The sequence below is a fragment of the Physella acuta genome, unplaced genomic scaffold (assembly GCF_028476545.2).
Source record: "Physella acuta isolate Inbredline_101_S28 unplaced genomic scaffold, ASM2847654v3 ptg000915l, whole genome shotgun sequence".
Lineage (NCBI taxonomy): Eukaryota > Metazoa > Mollusca > Gastropoda > Physidae > Physella > Physella acuta.
The window spans coordinates 262,259-278,996 of record NW_026732432.1 but is presented as its reverse complement, the minus strand read 5'-3'; the positions used below and the strand labels follow the sequence as shown (position 1 = coordinate 278,996).

At 39.5% G+C, this 16,738-nt stretch overlaps 1 protein-coding gene across 1 annotated transcript; it reads left to right on the top strand.

Annotated features, from left to right (window-relative positions):
* Positions 1–942: 942 nt before the first annotated feature.
* On the top strand, positions 943–14,057 carry LOC131953277 (melatonin receptor type 1A). The gene is made up of 7 exons (XM_059316395.1): positions 943–1,174; positions 8,414–8,518; positions 9,096–9,309; positions 10,386–10,506; positions 11,162–11,280; positions 12,276–12,432; positions 13,241–14,057. The coding sequence occupies exons 1-7, from the start codon at positions 1,127–1,129 to the stop codon at positions 13,671–13,673; spliced, it is 1,197 nt and encodes a 398-aa protein (XP_059172378.1). The 5' UTR covers positions 943–1,126; the 3' UTR covers positions 13,674–14,057.
* Positions 14,058–16,738: the final 2,681 nt, after the last annotated feature.

Here is a 16,738-nt window from a genome sequence, read left to right as displayed (position 1 = left end):
TTATAAAAAGGCAATGTTAGAAAACGAGTTTTAGCCGTTATTTCGCGTTTTAGAAAACGGTTTTAATAAATTGTAATAGGAATTGATCAAAATACTCTATGCTGACAGAGTTCTGACAAGATTTTGGAAACATATCGATGTTTTAAGAAAAATTCAACAGCAATTCTGAGAGGGGGGGGGGGGGTTGTAGGCTAAGATGTGACGTCATTTTTGGAGGGGAGGGGGTCTGGCTTTTTGTAACAATTGTCAAAAAAAAGCGTGACTGGCGTATCTGGAAAGTTTGAACGAAATCGCTGCATTAGAAGTGGTTCAAAATTGATTTACAAAATCTGCCACAACTCACAAACAGACATTGTTAACGAAATGAAAGCTTTATTTCATTAGCGCTAACACTACAGCTAATAAAGTAAAGTTTGCCTTTCAAACCTGACGGTCTATGGGGCAATTGACGTAGAGTTCACTTGTTTCTCTGACCTGGAATATGAAGAGATAGTGTGGTCAGCACTATGCCCAGCCGCCTTTACTTTCCCTAACGTGAGTTGGGTACCCGTCAGAGTTGGGTGGACTCAGGGAAGGTCTACTGACTTGAACTCGAGACTTACGGGTTAGCAGTCCAGCTCTCTACCGCTAGACCACTCCGTCCAATACAGCTCATAAGCAAACCGTTATTTTCTTTGCTTGAGCATTGTACATAATAACCTACAAGACGGTTTTTTTTTTTGTAATGTTACCTTACTGCACGTCAGGCGCATACATATCTCCACATAGGTCATGTTTATCTACTCGACCGTCAAACCAACCAACCTGACGACATTGATGACAGATAGCAGACGCCAGACTCCCAGCGCGCCCCACCGTCACGGTCCGCTGACCAGCAGCCTACGTCATCAGGTTGTTTATAACGAGGCCGCTCACGCCCCGGGACCCAGGCAGCCCGTGGGCCAGTGGTGAGGATAAGCTCGTGCATTTGGTCGCAGATCACGTGGTGTTTAGACAACTTTTAAAATAAATAAAGTACTTTGATTTGTTTAAAGAACCTTAACAGAAAACGTACAGACCTACTCGGATAATTTTCCCCATCAAGGCTAAATTTATTTTGTTAGTTATTTAAAAGGGAGAAAAAATAATGAATGCGCAACAAATGTTGAATATAACTAATTGTGAGAACGGCACTGTAAGTTTTAATTTTAATTCTATTAATTTCGTTTGTAGGAAATTGTTTTTGTAAGCTTTTATTTATTGCACAATGTCTGTGTGCTTTCTGTCCTTCTGCCCTTTTCTGTCCTTCTGCTCTTCCTTAATTTGTAGCAAATCTTGTAGCTTGGTTTTGATTCACTTTCTGTACGTTTCGTTCCCAATTTCCAGAAACACGCCTCAGTACCCAGAGCCGACTATAGATACTAATCCGTGTTGATACTAGTCGCTTTAGAGTCATTATCGCCAGCTACTGAATGGGGTTTAAAGTTTAAAGTATAATTTTTGGGAATTAAATTATCTACTTATTGTTTTAAATTATTGAAAATTCAAAATAAAAATAAAACTACAAAAAAAAGTATATTCTTTTTAAAAAAGGTATCTTTTACATGCAGTAACAACAAGATAAATACAACAAATTTGCTTTGTTTAGTAAAATATTGGTCTCTCTCATGCACATAAGTTTTTATAACGACCGATTCTTTTGCTAAAGAAAGCAAGTTAAATGAAAATCTTTTCTGTTTTTTTTATGCAAATGCTAAAGCTTGTTAAAATAAACGGTTTTATTTTATCTTTAATTTACAGTAGACATTTTAATTTTAGCTATAATAAACTAGTTGATCTACACTTAAAAAAAAAGTAAAAAATAAGAAAATGAAAAATGTAGGCTGCTTGCTACAGTACCTGAAGTCTTGATTGTTACATTTTCTTTTAAACACTTCCAGCTTATTCTTTACTTAATGCTTAGGTAGTCCATCAAATTATTAAGGTGTATTAATATATGTATATTGGAACGCACAACTATATCAAAGGTACAACAATCAACAACCTAACATTAGAAATACGTGGAACAAAACAAAGCTCCAAATATTCAAGATCTACAAATTCTAGATCTCTCCCCTTCTTTCGCAACATATCGCACTAGTTCAAAGAAAAAAATAAATAAAGAGCTATTATTTTTAAAAAATGGAAAAACTAAATACATTACTACCCCCCCCCCCTCCCCACTACGACGTCTATTAATGTTATTAATGTTAAAAATGATGCCCTAATTTATTAATTAAAACCGCGCTGTCATTTTTAAGCGTCATTTTGCAACAGCCACAAAACTTACACGGCTGAAATAATAGATACAAACACAATTCAACATCCACAAAACAACGTAAAATGTCCAATTATTTTCATAAATTTCCTTAATTAGCGAAAACAATTAGGCTATGTAACCTATTTGGCGTTAATTAGGAATGTGTTTGCGATAATTACACAAATAATGTCGAATAATAATGTCAATACTGTTTCAGAAAAATCAGAAGTTTTTAATTTTGATTTTTTAATAAGAGCTTGTCTGCCACCTAATACATAATAATCGTTAATTAGCAAGAACAAATACACGCTTTAGTTGTCCATTATCCGAGCCATATTTGTAACCTTTTTTTAAATTTCCAGAGTCTGTAGTCCATCTATGCAGAATATTGATAAATAGCCTTCCTGCTAGAATTCATACTGTTGCACCTCATTTAGTAAAATGTTCGTTATTAGAAGCTTACAAACATTACTAGACAGTCTAAAACATAGTAGCATAAACAATTAAACTTTTTTTTAAACAGCTTAACCATAACGAAAATCCCTGGGGTATGATTCATACTAGTGTCCAAAGAATAAAAAAAATAAAAACTATTACAAAATACACATGAAGAAAGAAATCTTTAAAATGGATGTTAGGTTACTAGTTGTAGGATATCAACAAATACAAGTAAACTTCCACTATAGACTTAGCGACCAGGGGCGGAACTACAGTGCCGCCAGATCCCGCAATGCGGGGAGGGGGGGGGGGGCACGCTATTTATGGGCCCACAGCCGACCATAATAAATTTTTGTAGATAAAAAATATTGATTTTCTTGCTTTTTTGACTTGGTGGTTGCTTTGTAAAAAGAATGGTGTAAAAGCGGTTTGATTATCTTTATTCTATAGACACCATTCCACGCTCTTGTATATTCTTTTTCCCTTGGTTTTTAAACCATAAGCTGTAGTATCAAAGATAGGCTAACGTTCAATACACTTCCATGACTTATTTCCCTTTTTTAAATAGTTAAATAGGGGTGCTCATAAGATCCTTTTAATAGATTTGTACTAAACAAGTTAAAAAGCAATTACTTCTCTTAACTATTATTTTAAAAAAAATGTAATAAAGAATGACATAGTATAAAAAGGAAATGTATTTATAATTAAAAATATAAATGCCGAAAAAACATAAAATAAACACAACACGAGAAACCATTGCACAAACAAAGCTTTCACGTTTTTTTTTTTTTTGACCAGCTATAGGATTAGAAGTAATACCCGTCAAGCAAAAAAAAAAAAAAAAAAAAAAAAAAAACGATTTTCAAAACAGACTAATGCGCTTACACACATGTTATTGTAATTAGTTATAATTAAAAAAAAAAACCCCACCAAAACAATGACATTTTTTTCAAAACCCGATCTGAGGGCCCAGAAATTTTTTTTTCGCGGTGGCCCTTTTTTTCTAGTTCCGCCACTGTTAGCGACCCATTGAGTAGATGAAGTAGAGTTTATTTTTCTAGACCTCGGCAAATGGAGGGATGGTGTGGTCAGCATTATGCTCTGCCACCTTTACTTTCCCAAACGTATGTCAGGTACCCATCAGAGCTGAGTGGACTCAGGGACGGCCTACAGTCACAAGTGCAAACCGAGATCCGAACAAACTACTCGCCCCCCCCCCCCCCTCAAAATTGCATTTAAAAAATACAAATTAAAAAAAAAAAACACTATATACTGAACTTGGTCAACATCGAGTATTTAAAAACGCGAAATAACGGTTAAAATTCTTTTTAAATTTACTTTTTGAAATGCAAAAGTGTGTCGTCACACTTTCTGATCACCATCCTCTAGTCACACATTACAAAAGTCACCCCCCCCAATATGACGCTTAACCCTAATCCTAGCAGCACCTTTAAAAGAGATATCATACTACTAATACTAACCAGTGGCGTAGCGAGGTCGGGTGTCACCCGGTGCGGCACTTAATGGTGTCACCCCCCCCCCCCCCAGAGGCGTAGCGACCCTTCCCGGGGACATAACTTTCAATTTTCGATTCGCACCCCCCCCCCTCTCAAATTTTTCTCTATATATTTTGTTAATTTTTGCCTTGGTGTCACCCCCCCCCCCAAATGGTGTCACCCGGTGCGGTCCGCACCCCCTCCTCGCTACGCCACTGCTACTAACTTTACCAAAAACAAACGCACATTTTTTTTTGAAAAGTGCTGTCGTCGGAAACTAAGAAACTAAAAGGCGTAACACCCCTCCCCCTGTCTCTATTAAAACTGTCTCTTTAGGCTTAAACACAAACTCAGCAAATCACGTGATAGCAAGTTACACAAAAATGGTCCGTTGCCTAGGTAACACGGTACCCCTTGTTACATATGTTGATATATAATCCCGTTATTTGTGTTGGAGATTCGTTTAATTAGCGGCTTGTTGATTACTCTTCAAAGGATAAACTAAACATCTTTTAATTAAATGATTAGCCGATGTTGATCCGAAGTCGTTTATCGACCGGCGCCCATGTTGCAGCCTGTCCCCCATATCTAGTCTCTCCTACGTACGCCCATATCAAATTCTCATTAAAATGAGATTTACATTCGATGTGGGTAGATGGAGAATTTGTAGAGCAGAACGATCTTGTGATTATGGCATCGTTCTCCAGGGTTCGTTATCAGCTGATCACAAGTTGTAGACCTACTGCGCCTAAAAATGTGTTATTTTTGATGAGGTGTAAGAATTTGTTGCTAAACTGAGTGGAGGGGGGGGTGCTTTTCCACATGTATTACAGGTGAAAGCATCATAATCAGTGGCGTCACAAGGTACGGCTTCATCGGGTGCAACAACCTCGGGTATACCCAAGTGTTTCTTTCAGACTTTTTTCTCCGGGGGAGGGGGCACTTGAAATTTTCAGGGGAGGGGGAGACTGGTAAAAGTATATATTTTCTATATAATTCTATTTCGTTCGGGGGCAGGGGCGGTATACCTTCTTTGGGGTAGGAGAAGGTTGGCACTTCAATCACTTACGGAAGGACACACTTAAAATTTCCGGAAGGAGGGGGGGGGGGGTGTTGGGCTGACACTGGGAGAAGCCTGGAAGAAACTCTGGTGAAGAATATATGTTGGAAATATGGGCTAAATGGGGTGCAGGACATTACTCACCCTCACCGTTAATTACCCCCCCCCCCCACTTCCGGGACATTTGACCCGTCTTTATCCCGTGCCAGTTACCCCTCCCCCCCCCCCCCCTCAAAATATTATATACACAACATATTGCAAATACACTATTGTGGTAGTATATGGATAGTCTGTTGTTGTAGCACATGGACAGTGCTGTTGTAGCACATGGACAGTGCTGTTGTAGCACACGGACAGTGCTGTTGTAGCACATGGACAGTGCTGTTGTAGCACATGGACAGTGCTGTTGTAGCACATGGACAGTGCTGTTGTAGCACATGGACAGTGCTGTTGTAGCACATGGACAGTCTACTGCATGGACAATCGGTCGGTATGTGCGTGTTCATGCAAAAATCCAAAAACAATACCGTTTTAAACTTTGATCATTGCTTTAGATTCAGAAACCCTCGGTCCATTTTCTCGAAGCTCTTCACATTCCTAACCTTTTACACCTGCGGCTTAAGCTTTCCAATTAACACGGGAATCGACCACATTATTTCCCAATAGACCAAGATCACAGAGAACTGAACTTTACTTCCTCTGTCCCATCGACAGCCCTGTGTCAAAGGGTAATTTACAAGAGGCAAAAAGCTTTCATGAAAGAACTAATTGGTTCAGTGGCGGAACTAGAAAAAAAAGGCTCCCCCGCAAAGAAAAAATTAGGGCCCCCTATATATATATATATATATATATATATATATATATATATATATATATATATATATATATATATATATATATATATATCCTAACTGAGTATTTTATTGCAATATATCAGGGGTCGGCAACCTGCGGCTCGCGAGCTCCTTGCACAAATACTAATAATCTTAATAAAAAAATAAAATATTTGAAATAAAAAAATGTTAGTGGCTCTTTAAAACCAAAGCAATTTTGAAAATTGTAACTTTTGGCTCTTCCGCTAATGTATATCCATTCTAAGAGAACAAACCAGAAAAAAATTAGTCAAAACTCACCTTGTATTGCGAATGTTTCATTTACATGCTGGTCAAAAATATATAAAGACGTTAGCTTGATTCGTGATTGGTTTCTCGCGTTATGTTTATTGTTTTCATTTTTGGCTTTTATAATATCAATTTCGAAAATATTGATTTTTATATCTATACTATTGTATAGTACGTCTTATTGAAGTAACAATTCAGAGAATCAATTGCTTTTTAATATACATAGTACAAAACTATTTAAATGAGCTTTGTGGGCATCCCTATTTTAAAGAAGGGCAGTAAGTCGTGGAAGTAGTGTGAATGTTTACCTACCTTTCAAACTATAGCTCTTGTAGATTTTAAAATATCTTTCTACGCAACAGTCTCTGCTATAGTAGACCTGTTATTTTTTTTTTTTTTTACAAAACCACTTTCATAATTTTTGAAAAAAAAATTCAATGTTTTTTGGTCGGAACTGGGCCCCTAAACGTCCTGGGCCCCCCCCCCGCATTGCGGGGTCTGGCGGTATGGTAGTTCCGCCCCTGAATTGGTTTTTCCCCCTTATTTAGCCGTTTCTATCTTTTAAAAAAAAGTAGCCTATTTATTTTTTGACCTTGAACACTTTCAGACGTGAAGGTAGTGACGGAACGTGATATTAATGTCATTAGTCTTGATTGGTTATTGAGTTGGTGCCTTTGTGCTCACGCGCTTGGTTTCTTCCATCTTTTATTAAACTGGGTCATCGTCTGGTAACTGTCAATCACGAGCTAACTGGAGTGTGGATGGACTCGGTACATCCGGGTAACAGACCGGTGTCGGGTCAGTTTGATGGATCGTGCTAGGATAATCTAAACTAGGACTTGTTAGCAGACGATGATATTTTAAATTAGGGATTTGTTAAAATTTTAGTCTCAGCAGACCATTGCCATGATAATCTAAATTAGGACTTAAAAAATATTAGTCTCCGTAGACACTCAGCAATGCCAAGGTCGATTTGCTTGCCGCCAATACAGTATCGTATCGAGTTTTTATCTGTGGTATCGTACCACGGTCAGTGAGCTGGATCACAGTAACAAATCAATTAACTTCAGTAAGGGATTTCGAAAGAAAAACAAAATTGCGAATATTTTATATTTTACCACTCAGGTTTTATTTTTCTAATAATCAACTAAAATAATTTTAATTTAAAAAAAAAGTTTCAATATTTTTCTCCACGATACTGGATGATTAGGGTGGGCTAAATCGAGGATGTTTTTTTCAGCTCATTTATCTATTATTTCGGATTTAGTTTCAGACTCCAATAACTTTAATAATGCCGCGACATGAAGCGTTATCGCTCCGGCTTTGTCACGATATTACAGATAAAGTAGAGCTTACCTGTTTCGGCGCGGAAAGGACGAGTTCTTTAGCCAACCGCCTTTACTTGCTCTTAAGTCAGACACCCGCCAGGACTTGGTGGTACCAAGGACATAACTCAGGTTATAAGTGAAGCTCCAGACTTACATGTTACCAGTCGACCAGACAGTGTTTCTTCCCAGACTTTTTTCTCCGGGGGACACTTGAAATTTTCGTCGAAGAGATGTCTGGAAGTAACACTGGCTCCAGTTTCTTTCAGGCATTTCTTTGGGAGCCCCTCCGCCCCCTCCTACCCCCCATTCCGGAGCATGTCTATCCCCCCCCCCCCCCCCCGATAAAATAGAATTTTTTTACAAGAATTATACTTTAACCAGCGTCCGCCCTCTACTTCTGGAGATTTAAAGTGCGCCCCCCCCCCCCTCAAAGTTTTAAGAAAACCATCATCTTCCCCACGGAGAAAAATGTCTAAAAGAAACCCAGGTTCAAGTATCAAGTGAAGATTTCGTCTTATTATTCCCCTTGTCCCACACAGAGCAAAAGTTTCATACCTTGACTTAAAATCTTCGCAGCGTTTAACACATGTTGTACTCATACGAAACCAAGTCTATATCAACTGCTATTCCTTAGAACTAACTAAGACGACTCGCTAATATTTGCCTAAGTCTTTGTTTTCTCGTTATCTCAGGCACTATTCAACTCATCAATCGACGAACTGATCAACCTGTGTGATGACGTCATCACGCGGGAGACATGGGCAGGTGCAGAGGAACCTGTACAGAAGATGGTGCAGGTAATGGTGGTTGTATGTTGCAGGTGGGGGTTGCTTTACTTACATGGTTGTTGCTGGTTCGAGTACCGACTATGCAAGGGGTTTGGTGTGAGAACGTTCGAGTCTTTTACTCTTCTTTATTGAAATACATTAGACGTGAGTTCCTTTAACACAATTAAGCATTACGTGTCAACAAATGGGACTCCGATTTCAGCCTGCTTTTATTTCTGGCTTTACTTCCAAAGCCTTTGGTTAGCCAAGAACAAACTACAGGGCAGCAGTTGTTTGAGTTTGGAGATTTCACTCCAAGATGGATTGCTGTCCCCAAGCTACCGATTCCCATCTGCCCCGGGGTCAGAACTCGGGACTTTTGTTATTTTGTAGTTAGGCAGTGATGCGTACAACTACCCAACCACTCCGTCTTCTTCCTAGTCCTTTAAAATAGAGCCGTTTAAAAACAAATCTTGTTTGGTGATGTTATTTAAAATTAAACTAACTCATAGTAACAGAGAGTTATGAAAATGTGTTTTAGTAGCCTTTAGAATCTATCGAACTAATAGCCTCTCCTGTTGTCTATATTTAAATGCCTTGACTCCAGCAACCCCCTCTGGTGGAGTCCAACTTCCCCATGGCCGTGGTCTACATCGTCCTCATGGTCTCAGCCCTCGCCATCGGCTCCACGGGGAACGTCCTGATTCTCGTGACCAGCGCGTGCTTCAAGAGTCTCAGGAAGAGCGGCTTCATCTTTATCATCAACTTGGCCATGGCTGACCTCTGTGTGGCTGGGATAGCTGACCCCATGTGTGTTATAGGTGAGAGGTCAATGTTGCTGACCCCATGTGTGTCATAGGTGAGAGGTCAATGTTGCTGACCCCATGTGTCATAAGTGAGAGGTCAATGTTGCTGACCCCATGTGTGTTATAGGTGAGAGGTCAATGTTGCTGACCCCATGTGTGTTATAGGTGAGAGGTCAATGTTGCTGACCCCATGTGTGTTATAGGTGAGAGGTCAATGTTGCTGACCCCATATGTGTCATAGGTGAGATATCAATGTTGCTGACCCCATGTGTGTTATAGGTGAGAGGTCAATGTTGCTGACCCCATAAATGTCATAGGTGAGAGATCAATGTTGCTGACCCCATGTGTGTCATAGGTGAGAGGTCAATGTTGCTGACCCCATGTGTGTTATAGGTGAGAGGTCAATGTTGCTGACCCCATGTGTCATATGTTAGATGTCATAGCTGACCCCAATGCCCTATGTGTATCATAGATTAAAAGATCCTTGTAGTTGCAATTAGTGCTATTGAATTTAAGAAATTATTTAATCTAAACGTTCTAGATGAGGTGTGTGAGGTTGGGGGGGGGGGGGGGGGGTGGCAGTGGCGTAGGCAGGGGGGTTAGGGGGGTCATAACCCCTCCCCCATAGACCCCTCGGTATATATATAAAAAGTATGAGGGGGTGCAAATCGAAAGTTTGAGGGGGGGGGGTGCAAATCGAAAGTTTGTCCCCGGGTAAAAATTGGATCACCCCTTGAGACGATCATGGCTACGCCACTGGGGGGGGGGGGGGTATGAGTTTAGCTTTTCAAGGAAGGCACGACGCTGATTTATGTTGAAATAAAATTCAGTGAATGTTCATTTCTAGAACTTAAAACAAGTTGTTTAAACAAATTACACAAAAATATCAAATTTTAGCGGTAGTTGTTTTTGAAAACTCAGATATAATATTTAACCTAGCATCATGTATTTATCATCAAGTTTTGGATACCAATGACAACTCATATTTACCTGCAATCATGTATTTATCATTAACTTTTGGATACACATATTAATTCATATTTACCTGCCATCAACTTTTGGATACACATGAACTCTTATCAATGTTTCAGCCGTCCTGAAGGGCGAGGCGTGGTTCAACGACAAACAATGGCTGTGTGAGACAGTGGCCGTCATGTGCTTGACCGCGTGTTTCTGTGCCTTCTTGAGCCTGACCCTGGCCAGCTTAAACAGGTACTCACTCTGTGTTTACATACACGTGTGTGTGCTCATGGTGAGCTGAGATCAGTAGCGTCAATTGAGGATTGGGGGAGGTGGGCGTCCGCAGTCCGAGTGACACCATTTAAAGAGCGACCCCAAGTAAAAAAAATCGTAAATGTTAATTTTAAAAACAATGTTTAATCCAGTTTAAGAAACAAATTGAAGACTCAGAGGTTACACCAAACCGAAAATGGAAAATTGTTTGAGGGGTATAATTGTGTGCGGGAGACTTAGATAATTCTTGAAAACTGTATGGTTAAGGATAAACTTTCTTTGATATGGTGAATCATCTATATATTTTAATACTTCGTTATGTCGCTGCGCTGATATTATTTTAACCATTCAATGGCAAGCATGGGAGACACAATATTTTATTTAGAAGTGGAGGCTTAGTTAAGGGAGGTAATCAATTAATATGAATCTATACACAGAATAGCCTCCCTTTGTTAAAACCCCACTTTGTTCGTCAACATATTACTATTTAAATTAAATGTATTAACCAAATGTGCAGGACACTGAAGATTATTTTATTAGCATAAATTTTTATAATATTATTATATTAAAGAACACACATTATTACTGTAACTGTAGCTAAACAATGACTAGATAAAACTCCTCTATCGACTAGGTACGTGTTTGTGTGTCACAACGCCATGTACAGCCGTATCTTCACCAAGAAAATGTGTACCCTCATGTGTATAGCAGCCTGGACCATCGCCTTCTTCTTCGAGTTTCCTAACCTCACAGGTGAGTGGTCATCACGTCATGAGTGAGTGGTCAATACGTCATGGGTCAGTGTCCAATACGTCACGGTTGAGTGGTCATTATGTTAAGGGTGAGCGGTCCATACGTCATGGGTGAGTGGTCACTACATTAAGCATGAGTGGTCAGTACATTAAGGGTGAGTGGTCAATATTACTAATTAATAGTTACTGGTGAGTGGTCAATAGTTCTTGGGTTAGTGGTCAATACGTCACCGGTGAGTAATCAATAGTCTCGGGTAAGTTGTCAATAGTTCACGAGTGAGTTGTTCTTACATTACGTGTAAGTGGTCCCTGCAGTGTTCAATATTTTTGTTGGGTTCGTTTAGAAAAATGACACCTCGAGTTTTGTTTACATTAATTTTGCTTTGTTGATGATGTAAAGTTTCCATTTCGGACCTAAAGATTGTTAGGGCAGAAGAGGTAGAGTTTATGTTTCTTAAATACGGGTAATGGTGGGATGGTGTGGTCAGCACTATGCTCAGCTGGGCGGTCCGAGATCAAAGCTTGAGACTTTCAGGTCAGCATAGTGCACCCGACCACTCCGTCCCAATACGTAGGTCTAATTTAAGACTTTAGTACGGAATATCAGAAAACTCAGACCCATTGTTGTACCAAAGTTTGGTCTAACAAATTTAGCTCCCTTCTAGTAGCTGCCATGGCAGTTATAAAGACGTTTTAATGCAATTTTTTTTGTCCGATTTCTTTTGTTAATCTGCTAAAAAAGAAACAAGTAAAACGATGGTACAGTGAGGTTTGTGTTGATACACAAGGTTAAAACAAGTCTTAAACTGGCTCTTGAACTTGAGTTAGACTTAACGTTAGATTACATATTGGGTTTCTGTTGATGCAAAATGTTATAACACGGAAGATAGCTCCTGCAACTGTGTTAGGGTTAAAATTAAAGTTGACTTTACGTTTGTATTAAAAACAATACACTTAATGTACAATATCATTCCTCTCTCCCCTCCCCCCTCTCAGGTTGGGGTCGGCACTCCTTCGACAAGAAGAGCAACCAGTGTATCTGGGATAGAACCGCCAGCCTCTCCTACACCGTCATCGTGTCTGTGGGTCTCATCGGCACCCCGCTCTTCACCATGGGCATGTGCTACATCCTCATCTTCAGGAAAATTTACAAGTAACTCGACGACTTTTGATTTTATTTTAGACTTCTCGAATTCGAGGGTATTTATTAATATAGGATACATTTTTATGTCAGTTGTCAACTGTGGTTTCCCAGGGTAGGTTTGCTGACATGGCTGTCGAGTGTTCGTTTTCATTCTGTTTGTTCATTCATGTAAGTTTAGAAAAAAATGTTTGAGTGAGAAACATCGTTTATTTTAATGTTAATTGTTAATTCCGGTGGGAACAGGCATTACCCCCGTCAATTACCCCCTGGAGAATTACCCCCCCCCCCTCCCACAAATTCAGGGCCCCAAACCTAACCATTTACCCCCCCCCCCCTTCCGGACATCCCCTCCGAAATTACCCCCCGTAGAAATTATCCCCTGTCAATTACTCCCCCACCCCCGTCATATCTTAAGACACAGCTACGATTAGGGCTAGGGTTTGACATAGGGTTAGGGTTAGGATCAGGATTAGGATTAGTGTTAGAGTCAGGGTTAGGCTTAAACCCATGTCTAGGGTTGGGTTTGGTTTTAGGTTAAGTTTTTGGCTGAGGTGAATGCTTAGGTTTTTGTCTTTTTCTAATGGTTAGGTTTGGGGCCCTGAACTTGGGGGAGGGGGGTAATTCCCCAGGGGGGATTGACATGGGGTAATTACTTCGGGAGGTAATGTTTCGGGGGTAATTGACGGGAAGGGGGTAATGTCCTAGACCCAATTCCGGTAGACAAGTAGGTCCTTAATAGTTTTTAAAAAGCAATACACAGTCGAATATATTGTTATGTTGGGATTTAAAAAGAAACAACATTTTTGTTACATTGCAGCACAAAAGCCAATTTATATCGCCTCGAGGTCGACGACCCGGAGAAGAAGAAAAAAATCTGGAGCGAGACCGTCAAATCTTCCAAGATGCTCTTCATCATCTTCCTCATCTTCGTCGTCCTCTGGACGCCCTACGCCGTCGTCATCGCAGCAGACGTGTCGGACACGATGCCAACAGCCCTGCACCTGTTTGTCACCATGTTGGCGCACCTGCACTCCAGCATCAACTTCCTGGTCTACATCACGTGCAACCGCAACTTCCGGTTCGCGGTGCTCAAAGTGCTGCGCTGTGGCAACTGCTCGGAGAGTAAGTCCTTGACGTCTGAGACTCGCTCGTCCAATTTTAAGGGAACCACCAGCATTTCTGAAACAGTTTCGACCAACTACTCCACGGCGATTGAAAAGAGCGACTTCCTCAAGAATGCCAGTAACTAATCTACAGCTGGTGTTGGTCAGGGGTGGACTTGCCCGCTGATCGACCGGGAAAATTCAGGGGGGCCCCAGGTAAGAAATAACGGTGGGCCCCCATTAACGTTGCTGTATTAGGCCTTTTTGTACTTTGATTTAAAAAGAAATTGTCGCTTGAATTTCCATCAAACTGAGGAGTATCATCAGACTTTGATGGGGGAAAATGCACAAAATGAAAATTGTAATCAAGACGGGGAGGGAGGGGGGCTTTTAAAACCTCCAGGGCATTTTGGACACAGGCAGTCCACCTCTGGCGTTAGTTAAAAGAAAATTAAATCCTTTCCATCCTTTTTTTTTTACTTTTCGAATAACATATTCATTTTAATAATTGAAATTATTTAAACTAAGTAATGAAACGGTTAGATGAATAAAGTATACATACGATATGAAAACGATTTATACTATTGGCATAGCATTATTTTAAAATGATTAGGTAACTTAAACTAGTTACTTAAAATGGAATATGTAAGACATACCCAGTGTTTCTTCCAGACTTTTTTTCTCCGGGGGGGCACTTGAAATTTTTCGGGGGGGGGGGGGCGGTAAACTTTCTTCGGGGGGGGGGGGGGCGGACACTGTTAAAAGTATATATTTTCTATATAAATTATATAAATTTCATTTCGTTCGGGGGGGGGGGGGGGCGGTAAAATTTTTTCGAGGGGGCGAAGACCCCCGAAGAGATGCCTGGAAGAAACTCTGGACATACCTAAGACATTGAGTCCATCAGCTGTGTGTAGAGGGGCCTGATACATGGGCAACATCTGGCTCTTCTCAACTTAGGGCCCAGGCTTTATACTTAGATTCTCGAATGCACAATCATCCAATCGTCTAATTAGACTACGGAGCCGTATTATAAATATACACATTAATAGTTTCTTAACTATAAATGTTAGTTTTTTTAGTCTACTGTTGCCCCACGACAATTTCTTAAAATCTATTATGAATTGAAAGCTTGTATACAAGTTTTTGTGCCTATAGCTTTGAGTTACTTAAGCACAAACTGACTACAAGAAACAAAAGAAGTAAACAAGATTCAGCAGTATCGATATTTAGTCACGGACGTTTGTCGACGTGTTTCTAAACAAAGTTTCACACGACCAGCACATCTTCCCACTGTCCCTGTCTAGTGATGTAAGATTTGATATCAATTACAATTGAGTGGACAGCAATCAGTGTTTCTTCCAGTCTACCCCCTCCCCGAACGAAATGGAATTTATATAGAAAATATATACTCTTAACCGTGTCGCACCCCCCCCCCCCCACCCTGAAATTTTAGTGTCCCCCCCCCCCCCGAAAATTTCAAGTGCCCCCCCCCCCCCTCCGCGGAGAAAAAAAGTCAGGAAGAAGCAATGACAGCGATAATTCCTAAAGCAGTTGATCAGGATTTTAAACCCGAGGTTATCGAACTTTGTCAATAAAAAAAACAGTCTGGCAAATTTTCAAATTTAATAGTGTGACGAAATATATTAATGTGAACACAGTAAAAGAAAATAAACAATAATAAAAGTTGAACATTTATTTGATGTAATATACTAAGTTTTCATATACACTACTTTAAGAAAAAATTAATTACATTTGTTTTAAAAAAAAACATTAATTTATTGATCATGAGCGGTTAAAAATAAAGCAAATAAACACATTTTAAAATTTTAGCTAGATCTATACAGTTCTAATACTATGTGAAACGTCGAGAAAATATTAATAAAAAAAATAAAAAATTTTAAACTTAATAAACTTAATACATTAAACAATTTTATTTAATTAAAAAAAATATTTCACCGCTCCACTTCGATTTAGAACGGTGAGTAAACCTTGGAGATCAGAATCAGAGGCTCGATTGATATTTATTATATGATGGTGGCTGTTATAAAAATTAGAAAAACAAATTAAATGTCAGAGCTTTAACGAAAAAGCAGACAGTCCACAAGTATGGCGGAAATGAGCAGCTAAGAAAGCAAGCCAGCCAAACATTTTGAATGTTATAAAATTAGGATATAATTCGATACAGGCAATTTCCACATGTAGGCTGATTATTTCTTACTAGAAAAATTATTTAACGCTAAAGATGTGTGTGAGTTTGTGTGTGTGAGTTTTTGTGTGTGAGTGCGTGTGTGTGTGTGTGTGAATGTTTAAAACCAAGGTAGTGTTATCGTACATTGTAGATAAGACAGTGATTTGAACTTCCTGCTTCATAAGGTGGGGGTGTCTTCATGTTTGGACACATCCACACAGGGGCGATAACTAGTTGGAGACTGGGGATTTAGATACCGTATGTCTGGTGCCAAGGGTGTGTGTGTGTGTGTGTGTGACAGACAGGTAGAAGAACAGGCTCGAATCACAGGGACGAGGGAGTGACTGATTTATAGGCAAGGTTTTTACGAGTCAAGGGATGAGTGACGTTGTAGGGTCAGTTCTATTCTGGAGACGGGCATGGGTGGGTCGAGAAGTGATTAAAAAGTGTAGGACGAGAATGTTAAAAGACTGATTTGTTGGTAGTTACGTTTTCTGTTAGCGGTAGTCTGTCAAAGTATATATGTCATGTTAGAACCCGAGTGGACGTAACTTGATCAAGTCTACGGTTATTAAATACTATAGTGAACGAATTACTATTTTATTTAATAAAAAAATCTTGATATTCTGTTGACCGTTGGTGAATAGCATGCAAGAAAAAACATTATTGTTATTATGGCTACTGATTTCCACGAACAACCACACTGAACTAACCAAATTAAAATTGTTCTAAACATACCCGATTTGGACTTAGGTGGACGTGTAGCAAGTTCCCAATCTAGAAACTGACATAAACAACGAAGTGACATTTCAGCCTTCTGTTTCTTATCAGCAGGTACAGTGATACAATGGGCTTGGTGAATGTTTGCTATTTCACATGCGTCTAATTTTATAACTAGCAAACGACTATTTGGTACAGTCGACTGATTAAAAATAGTTTCTTGTATTGAGGATAGCTCTATCGGTTTTAGAGGGTCTTCAGTGTATGACTTTGAGGCTAAGACAATAAATCTGTAGCTTTG